The sequence below is a fragment of the Danio aesculapii genome, chromosome 16 (genome assembly GCF_903798145.1).
Source record: "Danio aesculapii chromosome 16, fDanAes4.1, whole genome shotgun sequence".
Taxonomy (NCBI): domain Eukaryota; kingdom Metazoa; phylum Chordata; class Actinopteri; order Cypriniformes; family Danionidae; genus Danio; species Danio aesculapii.
The window spans coordinates 48835310-48856309 of record NC_079450.1 but is presented as its reverse complement, the minus strand read 5'-3'; the positions used below and the strand labels follow the sequence as shown (position 1 = coordinate 48856309).

The window sequence follows — 21000 nt, the reverse complement described above, 5'->3', positions numbered from 1 at the left end:
ATTATTTAGGCATGGGACAATAACTGTTTTTCAAGCTAAACAGCGGTTTGGTCAAGGTTTTAAAACCGCCAACATTTTCTGTAATACCGTTCCTAAGGTATGTGTACGATTTTTTAATTAACATTATTTTAAAGTTTTTTTAGGACAACGGTATCTCCAGAAGAAAAAATATCCAAAGATGCCATTTTAAATTGTAAATAAATCTGTGTTCTACAAATGAATGAAGACAGCAGAAGTCAATGATTCATTTGAATTATATAGCCTGACGTATTTACTGCTACAAAATATTATAAATCTTTCAAAAAACAGAATATATTGTTTTTAAAGGGAAAAAAAGTTTTTGTTTTTTACCCAGACATTTAAAAATGATATACTTCAGAGCAGTAATCACAATACTGCGATACCGTGAAACCGTGACATTTTTATCCAAGGTTATCACACCCTCAGAATCTTATACAGGCCCATGCCTAATATTATTTCAGTTTATATAAAAAAAGCTCATGTAGTTGGGCCAAATAAGGTAAACAAAGCAGATACATTTATATTTAGTCATCATTCTAATGATCCTGTAAAAAAAAGGATGAGTATGTTTTTGAGAGAGAACAGCATTGAAAAAAGCATTTTCTCAAATTAAAAATGTATTTAGACCTATTATGTTATCATTGTGTGTGTGTGAAGCTACAGAACCCCACTCAAAAATATATTTTAGGTCAATTTTTGTTATAAAGCTGTATATAATAGCAATTTTACGCAACAAAAAAATTATACTGTCATAAGCCTAGAGTGGATTCGATGGTTTTCTTGTCCAGAATTCTTTAACGATTTTAGAATGGATGATAAAATATGACCAAATAAGCAAACCAATTAAGACAAGCCAATAATCAAACCAAAGCAATAAGACTCAGCAATAAGAACTCCTGTGTACTACAGTCCACCTATATAATTGGTATACAGTACAAGGAATACTGCATTATGCTAAACTACTATATTACACGCTTTTATTATACAGAATCACAAATGACAAGTGTTATGGACTTCAAGAAGATTATTATGCATTAAATAAGACTGTAGTAAAAAAAGCTAGAAATAGTGTGTATTTTTATAATTACATATTAACTTAGACGACGCTTTGTCCAAACGACTTTGCAATAAAAAAATACAACAAATACAAAACAGTTTAATAGAGTGTAACAAATGATAAATAAGGATGAATGTATAGTAAAAGGAGTTGTGCTGATGATCTGATGTTTACCTTGCAGGAGATACTCCATCATGTTTATAGTTCCACCCGTGACGGGCATCACAGTAACCGGCGGAGCCTCCATCACTCTGTTATTATCACTATAACTAGTATTATTACTATGAACTCAAGTCTCTTAATACAGTCAACGACCAGTGGAAAGGTTAACTTAAACCAGAACTTTAACTGCTGTAGAAAACATCCACAACAATATACATGTTGAGACGTGTAAGAAGATATTAACAACAAAACACCGACAGACGATGACTTAAAAATAGCATATATTGTACTTGTATCAAAAAAGCAATAAACAAAACTGACGTTTTGCGTAAAATACTATGAGAAAATAACGTAACTCGAAGAAAAAGCGTCCATGTGAGTAACGCGCATGCGCAGTGTGGGTAGCGTGTACTGCGCATGTGCTGTGTGCAACGTTTCCTCTATTCTTTTAGCCATGCATTTAGTGACATCTACTGGACTGAAGTGAACTCTTTATCAAATAAAGTGAGTATTAAAATTCGTTATTATTTTAGCCTATTATTAATAGCGGCAGCAGAACAGCAGCTATGGTTGCCAAAAGACTTGCCCTGTATATCAAATTCAAGTCAAGGTGCTTGCCTGCAGAAAAACTACTGGTTCTAAGCGGTGGGTGTGATTTTTGCCAATTCAATTATGGAGTAAAATCTATACTGGAACATGTCCTACATGATGAAATTACATCCACTGGTTACACGTACACTAATTATCCCTAAACTCGCTATATTACAGATTTATGTGTCTTCCAGAAGCTTACTGCTGAGAGCGAATGGGGATTTGTGGTTGACTCTTTTTTAGCAATATTTATTCCATTTTTAGTAATACATTTTATTACTTATATTATTTTATCAATTTGCTTGACTAAATAAATAACTAAATAAATAAAAAAATATGTTATTTTTGTCTGATTTCTTATCATTGTTCACCTAATTTTGATTTTGTCTGAATGATTTGGACATTTTAAAACAGCACTATTTTTGTCAACTACCAGGTTCAACAATTAGGAATTAAACAATCTTTATTAAAGGGACCAGTGATTCCTGTTTTGTGTCCTTCTGGAGTGTTTAAAACATTTTCTATTAATTTAGCAAACAGATTGAAGAATCTATAAAATATTCTAGGTTAAATGTTTTTATTTTTTTTATAAGTTCCAAAAGCAATAACCCTTTAGTGAAAAGACACTGAACAATAATTAATTAAACACATTACTTAGTAATAACATATATATTCTGAACACCTTAACAACTAAAAATAACAACAACAAAACAATTATCATTAATGCAAAGATTGATCCATAAATAATAAAACCAATAAGTAAATAATATAAATATTAATATAAAAAACATATAAGAAAAAGCGAGGCAACAGATACTGGGTTAATGTTAAACTATATTAAACTATGATTAATTTAATTAGGACGTAACTTTTATAAACATGTCTCAGGAAAAATATTAACAGTGTGCAAAACATGTCAGTGAAAGACACTTCAGTACTGTTGCATTTCAGTAAAATGCTTTTTAGACTAAAATGCAGGTCTGTAAAACCAGGAAAAAATAAAGCATTTCATATATACGTAGATGGCGTTTATTAATCTGTAATTGCCGATACATATTTGATTTCAATAAATGTGATATTAGATTGTTTTTAACATCATTATTAGCACTTAAAAGTGATGTTAAAAATGATATGTCTGATAATATTTTTTCTTCTGGAGAAAGTATTATTTGTTTTTATTTCAGCTAGAATAAAAGCAGTTTTTAATTTTTTAAACACCATTTTAGGGTCAATATTATTAGCCCCTTTAAGCTTTATTTTTTCGATAGTCTTCGATAGTCTTTTTTTCTTAGATCATTATACAATAACCTAATTACCCTATCCTGCCTAGTTAACCTAATTAACCTGTTAAGCCTAAATGTCACTTTAAGCTGATTAGAAGTGTCTTGAATATTATCTAGTAAAAGTATTATACACATCATGGCAAAGATAAAATAAATCGGTTTTTAGAAATGAGTTATTAAAACTATTATGTTTAGAAATGTGTTGAAAAATTCTTCTCTCTGTTAAACAGAAATTGGGGAAAAAAATAAACAGGGGGGCTAATAATTCAGGGGGGCTATTATATATATATATATATATATATATATATATATATATATATATATATATATATATATATATATATATATATATATATATATATATATATATATATATATATATAAACAATACAAATGTTAACTTAAGCTGTTTTGTGTTGTAGATACCTGTTTTTTGTCAATTTTGTCAATGAGTGAAGTTATTATAAGTATATTATAAGTTTTGCCATTTATTTCATTTCACTGGCAGGATTTATTATTATTATTATTATTATTATTATTATTATTATTATTATTAGTAGTAGTAGTAGTAGTATTAGTATTATTATCATATTTTATTTAATTTTTTTATTAATTTTTTTCTAGCATTTTTTTATAATTTTTTTCCCTTAGTTATGTGTATTTGTCACAAATGGCTACTTTTATAAGCTCACGTTAAGCATATTTTCTAAAAATGCATATAATATTATTTTAAACAATATCTTTTACAGTCTATGTTTTAAAGGTTTAAACATGCATATTTACATGCAGTACGTAGGTATAAACTGGTATGAACGCAAAGTAGTCGAGCGACTGAGACTTTTATTGTGGAAAACAACAATTGCATTGTGACGTTTATTTTGAAAATAAATCGACATGTGGAGACTTTTATTTTGACGTTTCGTGCCATTTTAGGGCTGCATGACATCGCTGGCAGTGGAAGATGAGCTCAACTGTAATGCTTCCTGTCGACATCTAATGAATGTAATTTACTATTATATGTCTTTTACTAATGTTTGGATGCAGTAGTCTTTGTAATCGAGACAATTATGGTGTTAAGAGCTCCAAAGGTGTGTCTGCGAGTGCTGTTTTTTTCTGTCACTCCTTATTTATTTACACACATGATCAGTCTGACACCTTCAGAAAGGCGAATAAATGTCTCAAACACAATAGATAAGTTGGTCCTTTAAGATGTGTCGTTTTAAATTTATTCGTTCCTGTATTGTTTGTCATAAACAGTGTTAAATGCTAACAATAGCCCACGTTAGCAGAGCCAACGTTAGTGTTTTTATATTTAAATTTCCTCTTTTAAGTGTAATTGCTGCAGCCATTTTGAAAATTTTTGTTCTGTGACATTTAAAGCTCACACTTTAAACTGCTTATAAGATATATATGTACATTTTGTGTTTATGGCTTGTTGTTGTTATTATTATTAGTGTTATTGTTATTATTATTATTATTACGATACATTGCTCTTCAGAAAATTTAGAAATTATAGAATATTATTGACACTACGTTTTTTAATTCAAATAATGTATTTGACTTTATTGCCATTTATTTAAGGCAAAAAATATCAAACTACTGTCAGTAAAACACTGGTATAACAATTAACATGTTTAATGTTAATTTCTGAAATAGTTTTGTGTTCAATGAGCAATAGAAAGGTATCAAAGTTATTCTCTGCACGAAGGATGTAAAACAAAATGTCAACTTTTCCTATTACTATTTGAAATTGTGACATATTGAATGTTTTACACAATGGTCTCAGTGTTTTGAACAGATTGGTAGCTGAAGACATTCATTATATGTGTCACTTGGAGAAAGATGATAATGGCAGATGACAAGGATGTGCTTCGAGATGTTTGGTTTGGAAGGATACCCGCCTGCTTCACACTGTCTCCAGAGGAAACCACAGAGAGAGAGGCAGAACCATACTATGTAAGTTAAAGGAATGCTTGACTTTAATTTTGTGGAATAGGCCCATTTTACAACTCCCTTAGAGTTAAACAGTTAAGATTTTATTATTGTTGAATCCATTCAGTCGATCCCCGGGTCTGGCGGGAGTGCCCTTACCTTAGCAGGGTTCGAAATTAACCTTTTTGCTTCAAAAATTTGGGAGCACCAGCCAAAATTTGGTTGCACCCACCAATAATAAGCACCATTACAACAAGTTTTAATGTTAGATTTACAGATTTACTGCATTTGAAATCAACACTAAGCAATCTAGCAAACAAACAAATTGACATCTGCATGTGCCCACCGGCCCTGCACGCACTGCTTGTGATGAATGAAACCTAGTTAACAGTAATAACTGTGCTGTGTTCTCATGGGTGGTGTCTGATATTGCACAGTTAATACTGACACGTAGCTTATTATTTGCATATGTCATCTTCATAGCAATACCATTTTTTTATGAGCTGCAATATTAGTTTCATCTTAGTAAATGCAAGCCCTTTTGCGATGGTGTATGTGGTGTTACATTTTACATACAGCTGCCACCAGCACAGCTGACAGCATCCTGATGATTAGATGAAGGATTAAACAGAACCTCTCGTGCTTAAAATGTGTAGATGTGGCAAACGCTGTTACCTGCAAACTCCATCACACCGGCTTTATGGTGAATGCTTTAGTCAATTTCATAGCGAACTTTAACCCGATGGTAGTCTTTTATCCACTCTTCGTAAAGTGTAAACTGTGGAATAACATTCACCACATGATCACTAATAAGATGTGCCATTATTAGTAACTTTAGGTGGTTTCGAAAACAAAATCTGTCAGTGTTGTTTTCATTCTCTCATATTCAGTGCTTTACATGTTCGCGGTTGTAGCTCTCCCTGTCATCTGAAGAAAGGCATCGACTGAGTGACTGACAGCTGATATTAACCAATCTGTTCGCGTTCAGTTGTAGAGCAGTGGGCTAATCAGTAGAGCTTGAAGGCGGGGTAAGCATTGCGGGCTTTGTTTACTGCAGCAAGTTGACCTGACAACTGTTTAAAACTATTCCTGAGCGCCGTGTTTGGCGTTTCAGGTGCTAAGATGCACACTGCGTGAATGTCTCCTAAATCTACGCAGTGAAAACCGGTTCCACGGCACCAATTTTATGCACTCGCACCAATGCTCCCAAGTATATTTTGAGGTTGCATAGATAAAATTTATGTGACAAAAACGGTCGCAATTTTGAGCCCTGCCTAGCATAGGTCATTGAATCCGATTAGACCATTAGCATCTCGGTTAAAAAAAGAGTTTTGATGCTTTTGATGTGAAGCTTGACTCTTCTGTAGTTACACTGTGTATTAAGAAATGTAAAGTTATCATTTTTTTTGGTTAATATGGCAAGTAATTATACTCTCATTCTGGCATAATAATCACAGAATCACTGGTTGCTGTACCATGGCTCCAGCAGGTGCGTGTTTAACACGTTATGCTGTTTTTGCTCATCTAATTGCGGCAAATGTGACAGGATGCCCACAAAATGGGGAAATATGCTGCTATAAAGAGTTAGCTAAGTTACTGTACAAAATAAACCTGATTAACGTCCACAAACTGGCAGTTATGAATTACGTAGCTCAAAAAGTGTAGTGCAAAATGCTATAAAAATACAAAGTTTAGCACTTCAGAGCTCTAGAGTGCGACCATTGCAGTCGCATTTGCGACCAAAACTTTGTGTGACCAGGAAAAAAATATTAAGGTGTACATGTGACTGACCTGATCGAAAATTAAAAACACTACAACTCCCAAATTCCCTGACATATATGTTACCCATTAATAGTGATGTTTGCATTTTGAAGCCACGACCATTACTTTGGCACAACAAACTTAACAAACCTAAAACACAATTCAGACTCAGAGTAACTTTTCACAGCAATTTTGTAACACGTGAACGAGCGTTGTTAGGCTTAGTAATGATTAACTGATTAGTAATGATCAGTTAAACCATTCATTCATTCATTTGTTTTCCTTTGGCTTAGTCCGTTTATTAATCAGGGGTTGCCACAGCAGAATGAACTGCCAACTTTTCCAGCATTTGTTTATAGCTGCAACCCAGTACTGGGAAACACCTATACACTCACATTCACACTCATACACTATGGCCAATTTAGTTTACCCAATTCACCTATAGCGCATGTCTTTGGACCATAGGGGAAACTGGAGCACTCGGAGGAAACCCAGGCGAACACAAGGAGAATTTGCAAAGTCCACACAGAAATGTCAACTGACTCTGCCAGGACTTGAACCAGTGACCTTCTTGCTGCGAGGCGACAGTGCTAACCACTGAGCCACTGTGTCGCCCCAGTTAAATGATTTAAAATCTCATTTGAGTCATATTAAACATTTTTCTATCAAGCAATTTTTGACATGTTTGCTATTTAAAAATTCTGTTGGACATCAGTCATAATTGTGTTCATTTTAGAGAGAGAAAACAATGGTCACGTCGAAGTTGTCAGCAAATGCTTTACCAGGACAAGATAAAACAAATAAGAAAATAAGTATATATGAAACAATAATACAAAGCTATACAAATATTGTTATTTAATTTAATTATTATAATTAAATATATGCTTATCTTTGAACTTTTGTGAATTGAGGAAAAAGATAAAGTTATAGACAGTGGAAAATTATAAGATTCACTATTATTTTGTTTAAAAAATGTTAAGTGAAATATTACTTGTGTTGTTAATGCAGTTTGTGAGACAGAGATGTTGATTATTATTATTATTATTACTATTATTAACTTGTTATAATTAAAGTTCTTCTAAAGAACAGCAGAATCTGCAAAAATGGGTATGGACAAGAACATTGTAATCGGTGCATCTTCGTAGAGTTGTGTGAACTTATCCATTACTCAGTCCATTCCTTTTCTTTTGCTTTATAAGAAAAACAGATATCAACCCTAGATATGACAATGTCAGATTGCCAGAAATGATACCCCAGACATTAGTGTGGTTAAATGATGACGGAAGTTTTATTTATGAATGGTCCTATTTTTTTAGTACTACACAAGGATACCTGTGCATTGTGTATTTGTGCATATAAAAGGAGTGTATGATTTTTAGGACAGCCTGTTTATTTAAAGCTATGTTTCTTCATTTTTTTATATTAAGAAATGCTCTACATACTTTTGTATTTTATGTAGCACAACAGTATTGCATTATTTAAGGAGAAAAAAAAAATGTATCCACTCCTAAATTTTTGTCTGTGCTCCTAAAACTTTTTGATTAGGAGCGCAAGTGCTCCTAATAAAAGAATTTACCGTAGAGCCCTGCACTTACTGCTTTTTGAAGTGCAGTTTGATCACAGTGAGTTGAAACAGATCTTTTATTCCCAGTTTCTTTGCAAATCCTGTCTTGTTGACATGAATATATGCTTTAAAACTGAGACATGTTAATACCTTCCTGTCACTCACTATCGGAGTGCGGGGAAAACTGCACTGCTATGTCACGTTGCGGTGGGTCTCAAAATCACTGGGATTTGGATCTTGTTTTAACATCAGGACACTTGTTGTGTTTATATCACTCCAATATGACTGTGTACACACTACTCACAGTTCTGTCCAAACAGCTTCCAAAAGTTCATTTTGCATAACAGGTGCCCTTTAAATAGGAAAATTATCAAAACTCTTTTGTGAATTTTTAATATTGAGGTGCTAACGGTCTAATCTGTTTCAATTACCTGTGCTAAGCTAAGCTAAAAGTGATTTTGCCAGACCCAGAGATGAGCTGAATAGATAAAAAAATGATTAAACGCAACAGTTTAACTCTATGGGAGTTGTAAAATGAGCCTATTTCCAAAAAAGTTTTTCCTGGAAGATGACACTCTGTTACTGTTGTAAAATGGGTAGCTTCAAGTCATCTGACCTGTGCTGTTCTTTTTTTTTTTCTGTCAATCTGTCAGCTGCTCCTCCCACGGGTCAGTTACCTGACACTAGTCACTGATAAAGTCAAGAAACATTTTCTCAAAGTCATGAAGGCAGAGGATGTGGAGGAAATGTGGTTTGAACACGAGGGAACGGCTCTTAAATGGTAGGTTGAATTGAAAAAATGTTGCAAAACACCTGGTTTTATCTACAGTAGCTTTGCCACTTTCAAACTCACATTCACGCAGGTTGCAGATGCTTTTATTTAAAGCCTCTTACTGTGCTTCTAATAAATAATTCAACACATAAATAATATATTACTAACTAGAACAGCTTTGAAAGTTTATGATCCACCTCAGTTTTTGAAAACTTGAAAGAGTATATTTACAAAAATAGATACATTTTAGTCATTATTTTTATGTTTATTAAAGAGTGCAATTCATGAAAGCTGGAAGTTTTTTGTAATTTTCAGAAATTATGGTTGAATATTGACATGTACAAATGTAAAAATCTCAATTAAAGGTCTTAATAGTTAATTGTGTAAAATATGAAGAAACGTATTAAAAGAAAATTCACTTTTAATCGTGAGAGAAGTATTTTTTATTAACCGAAAATGTTATCAGATTTAGAGGGATTATATAATAACACATTATTGATATATCATTATTGTTTGATGTTTTTTATGTACTATTATAATAAAACTGCTACAACTTGTAAAAACAATGCAAGTGTTATCTTCACACACTAATTTAGTACTATTTTTAATACTATTTTAATATATGTAATACTCTACTATAGTCTAGAAATGCACAATTCTGAATAAACTGATAATTATAATATTTCTGTTTAAAATAGAGATCACATTTCTTCCACGATTCAGAATAGATAACTAAAAAAACAAAGTCATTTTCTAGAGCTTCTGACATTTTTATTAGCTGCAAATGCTAATAAAATTGTTATACACGAGTATAAAATATTTTATTTTTTTAGTTCTCACATTGAATGATTCTAGAACTCGCTCATAAAGATGAATCAGCATTTTTTTTTAATCTCTTAGAAAAATAGTTCAGTGACCAATACATTTTATATGGTTGCTAGTAACCAACTACACTGAAAAAAGTGTTGCATGCAAAACTGTTGCAAACAATTTATTTGTGTTGAATTTAAACAAACAAATTAAATTAAGCAATGTTCAACTTAATTTGTTTGTTTAAATTCAGCCCAAATAAATTGTTTACAACCACTTAACGTAAAAAAATTTTGTAAATCCAAGGAATCATCTTTGAATAATTTTTTTCAGTGTATTGTCCTAACAATGTAATTGCTACAATCTTCTTTGAAGCATCAAGTTGCTTTCAAATGGTGATTGATCACTATCATAAAGATCATCCTGATGACACAAGTAGTGATTCACTGTTTCACAGTAAATGCTAGGGACACCTGGTGGTCAAAGGGATGTAAATGCAACAAAAACGCAAAACATGCATTAGACAAAACATGCATTAGAACTGACTTTTACGAACATATTGCAAACTTTAAATTGAACGTATAACCTATAAATGCACTTATCTTATCATCTAATATCATAAAATATTCTAGGCTTATCAATTATTTGTTCCATGGTGGGCTCTGCTAAACAGGCCTTAAAGAGACTTTTAAGACTTATGAACTATTATTATTCCTTTTCATTTTACAAATGTCTCATTAAAATGTCTACAAACTCGGAAATCTGGCATCAGGTAAAAAACTGAATCATGTTCAGTGATTTGCCACTGGAGGGGGGATCAGAGTGGACAGTGCCCCTTGGAAAGTCTCTGCACGGTCCTGCACAGATCGCCCCCCAAAACAAAAACTATTATATATTTTTAAATGTTTTGAAATAGTTATGACATAATGGAGCCACCATTACTGAGATCATCTTATCTTTCCAATTTGATACACACTTTGAACCACTGATTCAAAGCAAATGATTTGTAAAGGTTTGGAAGCTTCATGAAGCAGTGCTTCGTAAGCAACCATCACTAGACACGCATACATCGTGGAAACATCTAACCTGTGCATTTACGTCTGGAAGATGTCATTATTAGATCTACATACAGTACGTCTATTAGATGTCTCCTTTCGGATGATAAATACATGTGTAGAATTAAATGTTTATTATTTAGACAATATATCTATTATTTATATAATAAATTATTCATTTAATATTTTTATAAATAAGCAATTAAATATTCAGAAATCAGACCTTTTAAAGATTATCAGATCCTTGTAAACACAAGATGAGTAGATCAAACACACATTAAAATATGTCTTGCAGATGTACGTTTATATCCAACGTATTTATGTTTGAACTAAAGACTGTTATCCCAGTATTTCTTTGAAAATGTGAATGTTTCTAACACAAACAATGATACTGGTTGGAAAAAACAAAACAAAGCTGTGACAATCAATCCAGGTTTGAAAGTAAAGTAACTGCTGTGATAAACAAAGTTTTAGTAAACAAACAAATCACAATCATTTACAATTAAAAGTGTAAACAAAAATAATTAAAATGCACTCAAACAAATTGTTGCTTGTTTTTTGGGACAACTTAATTTTTTCATGTTTAATCTACATAAATTTGTAAAAACTAATAAGTTAACTTAATTCCTTCATGTTACAAATCGATTGTGCGGAACCCAGCGTTTTTGAGTGTATAAATAATCCAGTAAACCAAAGCTGGTTCAGTCCAGTTGCAGTAAAATATTTCTAAAAGTTCAATGGTTATTTGTAAGTTTGAATTGTAAAAAACAATATATACCTTTTAAATGAGACGATAGAAGGCATGTGGTATGTTGTGTTTAAACAAGTTCTGATCGTGTTAATAATTGTCTTCGAAATTTGTGTATGAGATGTAATATAGTGTTTATTGAACTAATGAATAGCATCAACTTAAACAGTGTACTAAGTTAAATGTAGCTGTTAGTTTTTTTTGCAATTAATAGTGCTGTAAGCAGTTTGAGTCATTTTGCTAAATTATGCTAGACTAGCCACTAGTGTTGTCATGATACTGAAATTTTCCACTTTAATACGGTACTTTGAAAAAATACCAATTTTCATACCGTGGAAAACAAATTTTTACAACATTTAAAGTATGCAAATGACGTAAAAAGGAAAAAAACACACACAACTAAACCATGTAACTGTTAACATGTCAGCAGTCCTTAAGTCCAAAAACAAAACAAAACTAAATTAGTGCAATCTTATCTTATTTTCTGATTAAAACAAGAGTTTATTATCTCCCTTCTGGTGGGAAGAGAAAGTGCGAAAGAGCAAAGCCAGTATCGATACTAACCAAAAGCAAAATTGTATCATTTAAAAATTTTCAGTATCAATATTTATCGATGTATCCATATTTTTGACAACACTACCAGCCACAGATGATAAATGATACTGTCAAATGAACTACAAGCTTTGTTTTCAGAGTGTTTGGTGTAATTTGGTCTTATACCACAAGGTGGCAGGATAATACAAGTCTTTTAAAATAAGTTCTTAGCTTGGTTGGGGAATGAGAGCTATTTGATTTCTACCTTAGTAACTTGCGCTTTGTAAATGTGTTATGTTTTGTTTTAAGGCACTATCCCATTGGTGTGTTGTTTGACCTTCATGCTTCAAACTCCGCTCTGCCCTGGAACATCACAGTGTACTTCAAGGTGTGTAGATGGCTTCATTTATGTCTCATGCTTTCATGCATTCAGTAAGCCCCAGTTGTAATTAACCGTGTTTTGTAGAAGTTCCCAGAACAAGACTTGCTTCACTGCCCAACAAACTCTGTGATAGAAGCACATTTCATGTCTTGCATTAAAGAGGCTGATGCACTTAAACACAAAGGCCAAGTCATCAATGACATGCAGAAGAAAGATCATAAACAACTGTGGATGGGTCTGCAAAATGGTAAGGACAAATGTTTTACAAATATTTTGCTGGCGCTAATCAATGCATCATTTAATTTAATTTAATTTAATTTAATTTAATTTAATTTAATCTTCATTTCTATAATGCTAGAAAATGGTAAGGACAAATATTTTACAAATATTTTGCTGCCGCTTAATCAATCAATCAATCAATCAATCAATCAATCAATCAATCAATCAGTTTAATTCAGTTCAATTAATCTTAATTTCTATAGCGCTTTTACAATGTAGATTGTGTCAAAGCAGCTTAACATAGAAGTTCTAGTAAATTAAAACTGTGTCAATCCAGTTTTCAGAGTTGAAGTTCAGCTTAGTTCAGTTCAGTGTGGTTTAATTTTTGCTTCTGAATGTCCAAACACTGAAGAGCAAATCCATTGATGCGCAGCTCCACAAGTCCCAAACCAACCAAGCCAGTGGTGACGGTGGCAAGTAACAAACTTCACCAATCGACGAAAGTGAAGGAGAAGCCAGGCTGTCAATCAACCTTTATTTATATAGCAGCAAAACCCGTCAAAACAAATCATACAACACAACTAAAAAGCAAACAATACAAGAAATAAAATAAAATAAAAATACAGCCAAACATTAAAACAGAAATGTGTTCATTTCAGTTAATGTATTTATTAGTTAAATGAACTAATAATGAGCAATACATGTATTACAGTGTTTATAAACCATTATTAATGTTAGTTAATGGAAATAACGTCATTGTTGGTTTAACTAGCAGTGCATAAATTAACGTTAACAAGCACAACTTTAGATTTTTTAGGGCTTGGCAATATTGCAAAAAAATTATCATGATATCATGTTTCATATCATTCGGTATCAACAATTAACAATCCATTTAGGTATATTAGGATTTTTTAACCACTTTATTTTATTTTCCAACATTACTAAAAACAAAAACATTTAAACAAAATATCTGATCTCTTTATAATAAAGTAAACAAGTGTTAAAGAGACTTTTAAATTTGATAAATAAAATGTTACAAAGTGTGTGTAATTGTAAAATGTAAACGCTGAGCAATCAAAGCAAACTTTGAGGTGTCAATAATAATGCTACAGTAAACCTCAAACTCTGTAAACGAAACATTATAATAATCAAATCTGAGCTTTCAAGTAAAGGAACCAGCCATCATTATTCAGATGCATATCGCAACATCGCAAATTGTGCAGTTGGATGTCTACATTACCCCCATATGCTAAAAACTCTTTCAGATGGGGTGCTAGTGGCTGGGATGAACTAAAAAACAAAAAGCCCCTCTGGTGACATCGTTCTAGCCTTTTTTGACACTGCAGTGTTTGGATGCGCTGTTTTTGTCTGAGGTAATAAGTCTTTTAGGCTTTGATTTTTAGTGTCAGATTGTTATTTGATTGCCATGTACTTCTTATCCATAATGTGTATGTTTATTGTTAATAACTGAGTCAATATAAATATTTGTGGTCCTTTTTTATCATTTTATCATAATATGCCAAGATTTTTTCCATGTTTTTACACATTTACACAATCAGAAAATGTTTGTGATGTTTGAAAATTAGTGTGTGTAAGAAATAGTGTGTGGGTTTAAGACTGCGCTTAAGCGCTGGTTTCAGTAGTTAATTTAAAGGTGAAAATGTGAAGCTCTGCCGATAAACCGAGAGCTTGGCTGAGTTGCTGAGTTTCACAAGCAGAGATGTTTTGACAACACACCGTCACAGCTGCCCTCTCTTCTGATGAGTGTGTGTGAGCAGAGAAAGTCACAATTTCTAAGCGGATGTTAATTTTCACCTGCGCGTGTGAGAATGCAGCCAGCGTGACTGAAAACTCCTCATCTGCACAGGACTCTCATGCCTGTTCTTCTTGTTTATGGTGAGAAGTTGTAATGACCACATGCGCACCACAGATAAATGTGGTTGTCAGTGCAACTTTTCTTGCATAACCCTATTCTGTTTACACATGGTCAAGTAATTTACAATTCACAATGATCAATCAAATTAATTTCCAAAAATGCCCCCAAAAAAGTAGCAATTTAGAGTAGTTCCGTTTCAGTGTGAGTAGAACTAAATAAACAACAACATATTTGTTCATAACATAAATGTATTTAAAATTCCTTTTAAAAGGACCCTGCAGGAAATCACAGTAAGGTACATTTGAAGACAAAATGTTTAGCCTTCCTGTGAAATAATTTTTAAAAATGTTTCCCAAGTGATGTTTAATATAGCAAGAATTTTTTTTCCACAGTATTTCCAATTATATTTTTTTATTCTGTAGAATCTCTCATTTATTTTTGTTGGTTTGCAATAAAAACAAAAACAAACAAAAATTTCAGCCTTTATTCTATGTGATGCTGATGGAGGAAAATGTTTCCTGACTCCCTCCTACAAAACACCCCAAAGTGGCTCAATAACATTTACATCTGGTGACTGTACAGGCCATGGGAGATGTTCAACTTCACTTTCATGTTCATCAAAAAACTATGTCACCAGTCTTGCTGTGTGTACTGATGCATTATACTTTTGACTCCATTATACACATCAGGATTCAGTGTTGGCACATGGTCCTCCAGAATGGTTCTGTTGTTCTTGGCAGTGACGTGCCCATCTAGCACAAGTATTGGGCCTTGGGAACGCCATGATGTTGCAGCCCAAACCATCACTGATCCATCCTCATGCCTCTCTCTGTGCATGCAACAGTCTGAGTGGAATGCTTCTTTGGGGATTCTCCACACCGTAACTCTCCCGGATGTGGGAAAGACAGTAAAGGTGGACTCATCAGAGAACAATACTTGTTTCACATTGTCCACAGCCAAAGATTTTCTGGATAAAGTCTTATTTATTTTTGTTTATCTGGAAAAATATACAGATATTTTTGGATTGGCTGCAACTACACTGTTGTCCAATGACAAAGACGATGATTAATGTAACCTAACTTGCCATGTAAACCTAAATAAACTAGTTACGCCTTTATTAAGTTGCACTTTAAGCTAAATGCTAATGTCTAGCAAAATAACTAGTTAAATATTATGTACTGTAACCATGGCAAAGACAAAATAAATTAGTCATTAGAAAGTAGGGTAAAACTTTAGTTTAAGTAACAATTTGCACCACTTAGATATTAACAGTTTATTAGAACTTATAAAGTATGATTATTATTCTACATATTCCGCTATTATTATTCTACTATTATTCTACATCCGTAATCCTATGCCTAAACCCAACTACTACCTTACTAACTATTAATAAGCTGCTAATTAGTAGTTTGTGGAGCTATAAGGCTTAGTTAATGGTTTGTAAATAGCGTGAATTGTACATTAAAACAAGTGTGACAAAAATGAGTTATACTATTAAAAAGATTAAAATATGTAAAAAATATGTTCTTTTTTCTGTTAAAAACCACTTGGGAAATATAAAAAAAAGAAATCGCATTTACAGAATGGCTAATCATTTTGTATTCATCTGTATTTTCTGGCTGAAAAAAGCAGCAAATAAGCACAAGCTCAAATTAAACTAAAACCCATTGTCTTTTAATTAAAATTTTACATGCATTATAATGTAAAACCCCAAATCTGCTACTCTGTTGACTCCATAAACTGGATCCCTCAATCCCATAGACAATTAAAAAGTGTCTTTCTTAATAAACAACATATGAGTCTGTGAAGCATCCTGACAAACAACAACATAACACATCATCTCTTTTGATTGTAGTCTGTTTTTTAATGACTGAACATAATGAGTCCTTGCTAGCAGTAATACTGCTTGGTTCAAAAATGCAAAATACAAGAAAATGACAATTTCAACCCATGGAAGATGGTTGTTTTGTGTTGTGCAAAAGATGAAGCAAGGTGAAACATGAATCACTGTAATTAATTAAACCGACTTCTCTTTTTTTTTTCAGATAAATTCGACCAGTTCTGGGCCATGAATCGCAAACTCATGGAGTATCCCACCGAAGAGGGAGGCTTCCGGTATATTCCCTTTAGAATATATCAGGTATTTGATCATTTATTGACTATTCACTTTATAGTCTTGTACAGTTCTCTGTAAACTAAAGGTGCTGTATGTAAGTTTTTGACTCTTCTAAAGCATAAAAATACCATTATATGTTTGCAGATATTTAAGAAACATGCTAAGTGAACATACTTGCTTAACTAAAAAACAATGCTGAAGTCAGATATTCTGCTTTGAAAATGTGTTTTTCATGCCGGAACGCTCTCTTTGTTCTGGCAATTTTCACCTGCGCAATGCCAGTTTAGCCAATTATATTTCAGCAGCCTGGGTTGCCTTGGTGGAAAACAGCGTATTTCATTCATTCAGTTGGAAAGGCTCTCAACGCATGCGTCCGTGACCAAAATGCGACCTCCGGTGGACAGTAGCAGCCCAGAAATGATTCAGTTCCACATGAGGTTATTTATTGGAAAATTATGTAAATATTACAAGCGTAAACATTAGGTGAGCAGGTTACATTGTAACCCTTTGTATTAACAATATGCTGTTTGCACTAGAAATTTAAATACAGCCATTCAGAAGCACAGAATGTGCACTCACTCATGAAATGGTAAGGTTTATAATTTAATTATAATTTAATTAATACATACTAACCCTCTTTAACATAATTATATGTACATGCTAAATCACATGTTTAGTTTTAAAGTTCAATTTCAAACGGTTTCTTTTATTTTTAAGATCTGAGGTGAACTATCTGCTGCTGCTTTTAGTATGGCAATAAATGTCATGTAAAATGGCGTTTAAACTCCAACTCAGCGTTTAACACTGAATAAAGCACATGAAGTTTAACTGAGGTGATCATTGTCATAGTTTTCTGTTGTTCACCTGAGAGAAATAGAAGCCATTTCTAATATATCAATTCAAGATGTTGGTTAGGACAAAAACTTTTAATATGGAAAATATTCCTACTATCGAGTGCCGTTGCTTTTATTTAGAACACGGTTTAAATCACTCGCTCCTATCCTAAATCTGGCAACCTGCGTCTGCGTTTGTTTTGATCCAGGAGTGCCATACCGAGTTCAACCACTGGGTGTCAAACTTATAAACTGCACCTTTGAGTAATAGGTGACATTAAGCTCCATGCATGCGTTTGAATAGCGTTTTATCACAGCACTGCCAGTGAGAGTTGTTGAGATCAAACGCATCAAATGAAAAGCAAATGAGAAGCGTCTTGAAGGGGCGGAGCATGCCAGATACTAGAGAGCATTTGATTGGTCATGATTTGTTAAGAAACTGATGTATGAGGTGATGTGAAAAAAAATCGTTGATAGATTTAGACTGAAGTGACAAACTTTAAGCTTTGGAGGTTAATGTAGGTTTTATATTTTTTAAACGCGAATTTTGTCACTGTTTTGGATCACAATAATAGATAATAGATAATAGCTAATAGATATCTTTAAAACTCTTTAAGACTAAAATGAACATCACATTTTTAAAATTTAATTTCACAGGATTTTTAAATCAAATTCCAAATTTGATTTGTAAAAATATAAAACGCTGTCAAATTCTGTAGTAGAATTGCAATATTGCTACCTCTTCTAGATGCTTTTACGTGTTCAAATCCGAATTGATGTAAAGTAGTTAAATTGTGTTTAAAATCATTAAAATAAATGGCAATAGGATTTTGTTGGTCATTCAATCGAGTGTTACTTCTATGTTCAGCGATGCACATTTTTAAGACAGCGCTTTGATTTACTAATATATGTCAACCACAAATACATTTGATCATATAAATGATATTTTTAGTGTTGCAAGTTATATTTCTCTTAATCTTAAACAGTTTCCCAGAGCGAGGATGACTAAAGGTCTGACATTTAGTTGTGAAATTGCATTTTGTACATTGTCCACATCTAAAGTTCCCCCAGAGACTAAAAGATGATTACTTAATCGTTCCAAACTTTGGTCAGCTCTCACTAACATTTGCCGTAGATTAGGGGCAACAACAACTCATAACAGTAACTGAACTTAAAAGTTCCCTAGTCCCTATAAATATTTCATTTGATCGAGCACTTGCTTAAAATGTTTTTTGAAATGTGCACACACTGACTGCAGTAGTTCTTACACAAGACGTAATTTAGGATTAATCCAAGTTGTTTGTATTCTGATTTTTAGTAAAAAAAAGGTAAAAATTAAAAAGGAGGTACAGAATTGTCTTGTGGAAGCAATGCATGCTATTGTTATCTTGCAGGTCAACGATTCCTGCCTTGAATGTTCTTTTGGCCTGCATCTTGCTGTAGATCATATCTAATGTACACTCACTGGCCACTTTATTAGGTACACCTTACTAGTACCGGGTTGGACCCCTATTTTGCCCTCACACCTGCCTTAATCTTTCATGGCATAGATTCAACGAGGTACTGAAAATATTCCTCAGAGATTTTGGTCCATATTGACATGATAGCGTCGCACAGTTGCTGCAGATTTGTCGACTGCACATCTCTATTGAATTGAGATCTGCTGGTTGTGGAGGCCATTTGAGCCATTTGCATTATCCTGCTGGAAGTAGCCAGCAGAAGATGGGTACACTGTGGTCATAAATGGATGGATATGATCAGCAGCAATACTCAGGTAGGCTGTGGCATTGACACGATGCTCAATTGGTACTAATGGGCCCAAAGTGTGGCGAGAAAATATCCCCCACACCATTACACCACCAACACAATACAAGGCAGGATGGATCCATGCTTTTATGTTGTTGACGCCAAATTCAGACTCTACCATTCGAATGTCGCAGCAGAAATTGAGACTCATCGGACCAGGCCACGATTTTTCCAGTCTTCTATTGTCCAATTTTGGTTTTCTGTTCTTAGCTGACAGGAATTGCACCCAGTGTGGTCTTCTGCTGCTGTAGCCCATCCGCCTCAAGGTTCGACATGTTGTGCGTTCAGAGATGCTCTTCTGCATAACGAGTGGTTATTTGAGTTACTGTTGTCTTTCTATCAGCTGGAATCAGTCTGGCCATTCTCCTCTGACCTCTGGCATAAACAAAGCATTTGTGCCCACAGAACTGCTGCTCACTGGATATTTTCTCTTTTACGGACCATTCTCTGTAAACCCTAGAGATGGTTGTGAGTGAAAATCTCAGTAGATCAGCAGTTTCTGAAATATTCAGACCAGCCCGTCTGGCTCCAACAAACATGCCACGTTCAATGTCACTTAAATCACCTTTCTTCCCTATGCTCAGTTTGTACTGCAGCAGATCATGTTGACCATGTCTACATGCCTAAATGCATTGAGTTGCTGTCATGTGATTGGCTGATTAGAAATTTGCATTAACAAGCAGTTGGACAGGTGTACCTAATAAAGTGGCCGCTTAGTGTAATTTCCAGGCAAAACACATTTCACACTGATCGCGCCAAATATCTCATAAAGGTCAACAATGCATTGCTACTTCAGTCAGATTGCATCTTTGAAAATGCATACTATGCGGTTGGCACTTAAATAAACAAGAACAGTTTTGCCTCTGATTTTGCTACTAGCGTTGATGCGACAGTTTTATTTTTTTCAATATTCAAATGATTTAACAGGTTTTTTTTGACTATTCAAATTGGCAGTTTGATTATTTGAATGATGTGGCTTTTTAATATTTTATTAGATCTACACTCTTTTGACTTGCATTGTTGACTAAATGCATGCAAGAATTATATATGTATGGAAATAATATGTATTGATTCAATGGTACTCTTGCATTGTATTTTATACTACTTATTGCTAAAAGAAGCTTTAATTATATGTATATTTTAAAGAGTAGAGTCAGCCTCGGATCAAGGTCTGAGACCTGAGAGCATCTCTTTTCTCTGGCCTCTTGCTTTTGGAGAAAGGCTAATGATGTCTGTTGTGTGGTTCATGTGCTGGTTTGCCAGCTAGGGTGTCAGGGGAGTTGAAAAGAAAGTGTCCGGCACCCAGAGTATCACACTTCTCATCAGTATCAGAAGCCTTTTGGATAATGCTGAGGTCAATAATTAATGCTGGCGTTTAAAAATGCAACGAAGTAGCTGTCACTTCTCACACTCTCTCTTCTCCGACTCTAGAGATGATCTCTGTGGAAGTGCACAGTGAGTCAGTTTTTCTGGTAACC

At 33.5% G+C, this 21000-nt stretch overlaps 2 protein-coding genes across 5 annotated transcripts in view; one reads left to right on the top strand and one right to left on the bottom strand.

The window, feature by feature from the left end:
- Positions 1 to 1624, bottom strand: part of med18 (mediator of RNA polymerase II transcription, subunit 18 homolog (yeast)) — a 3987-nt gene extending 2363 nt beyond the window's left edge. The window contains exon 1 of the mRNA XM_056475503.1: positions 1253 to 1624. Coding sequence (XP_056331478.1) covers positions 1253 to 1325 — 73 coding nt within the window. The 5' untranslated portion in view covers positions 1326 to 1624. The remainder of the gene's footprint in view (positions 1 to 1252) is intronic.
- A 2408-nt stretch (positions 1625 to 4032) lies between these two features.
- atg5 (ATG5 autophagy related 5 homolog (S. cerevisiae)) overlaps positions 4033 to 21000 on the top strand; it is a 44204-nt gene continuing 27236 nt past the window's right edge. The window contains exons 1-6 of one of the 4 annotated variants that reach the window (XM_056475905.1): positions 4033 to 4116; positions 4901 to 5070; positions 9025 to 9152; positions 12600 to 12678; positions 12757 to 12919; positions 16813 to 16907. In XM_056475905.1, the coding sequence (XP_056331880.1) occupies positions 4957 to 5070; positions 9025 to 9152; positions 12600 to 12678; positions 12757 to 12919; positions 16813 to 16907 (579 nt within the window). In that variant the 5' untranslated portion in view covers positions 4033 to 4116; positions 4901 to 4956. The other 3 variants (XM_056475907.1, XM_056475903.1, XM_056475906.1) reach the window with 3 other exon arrangements.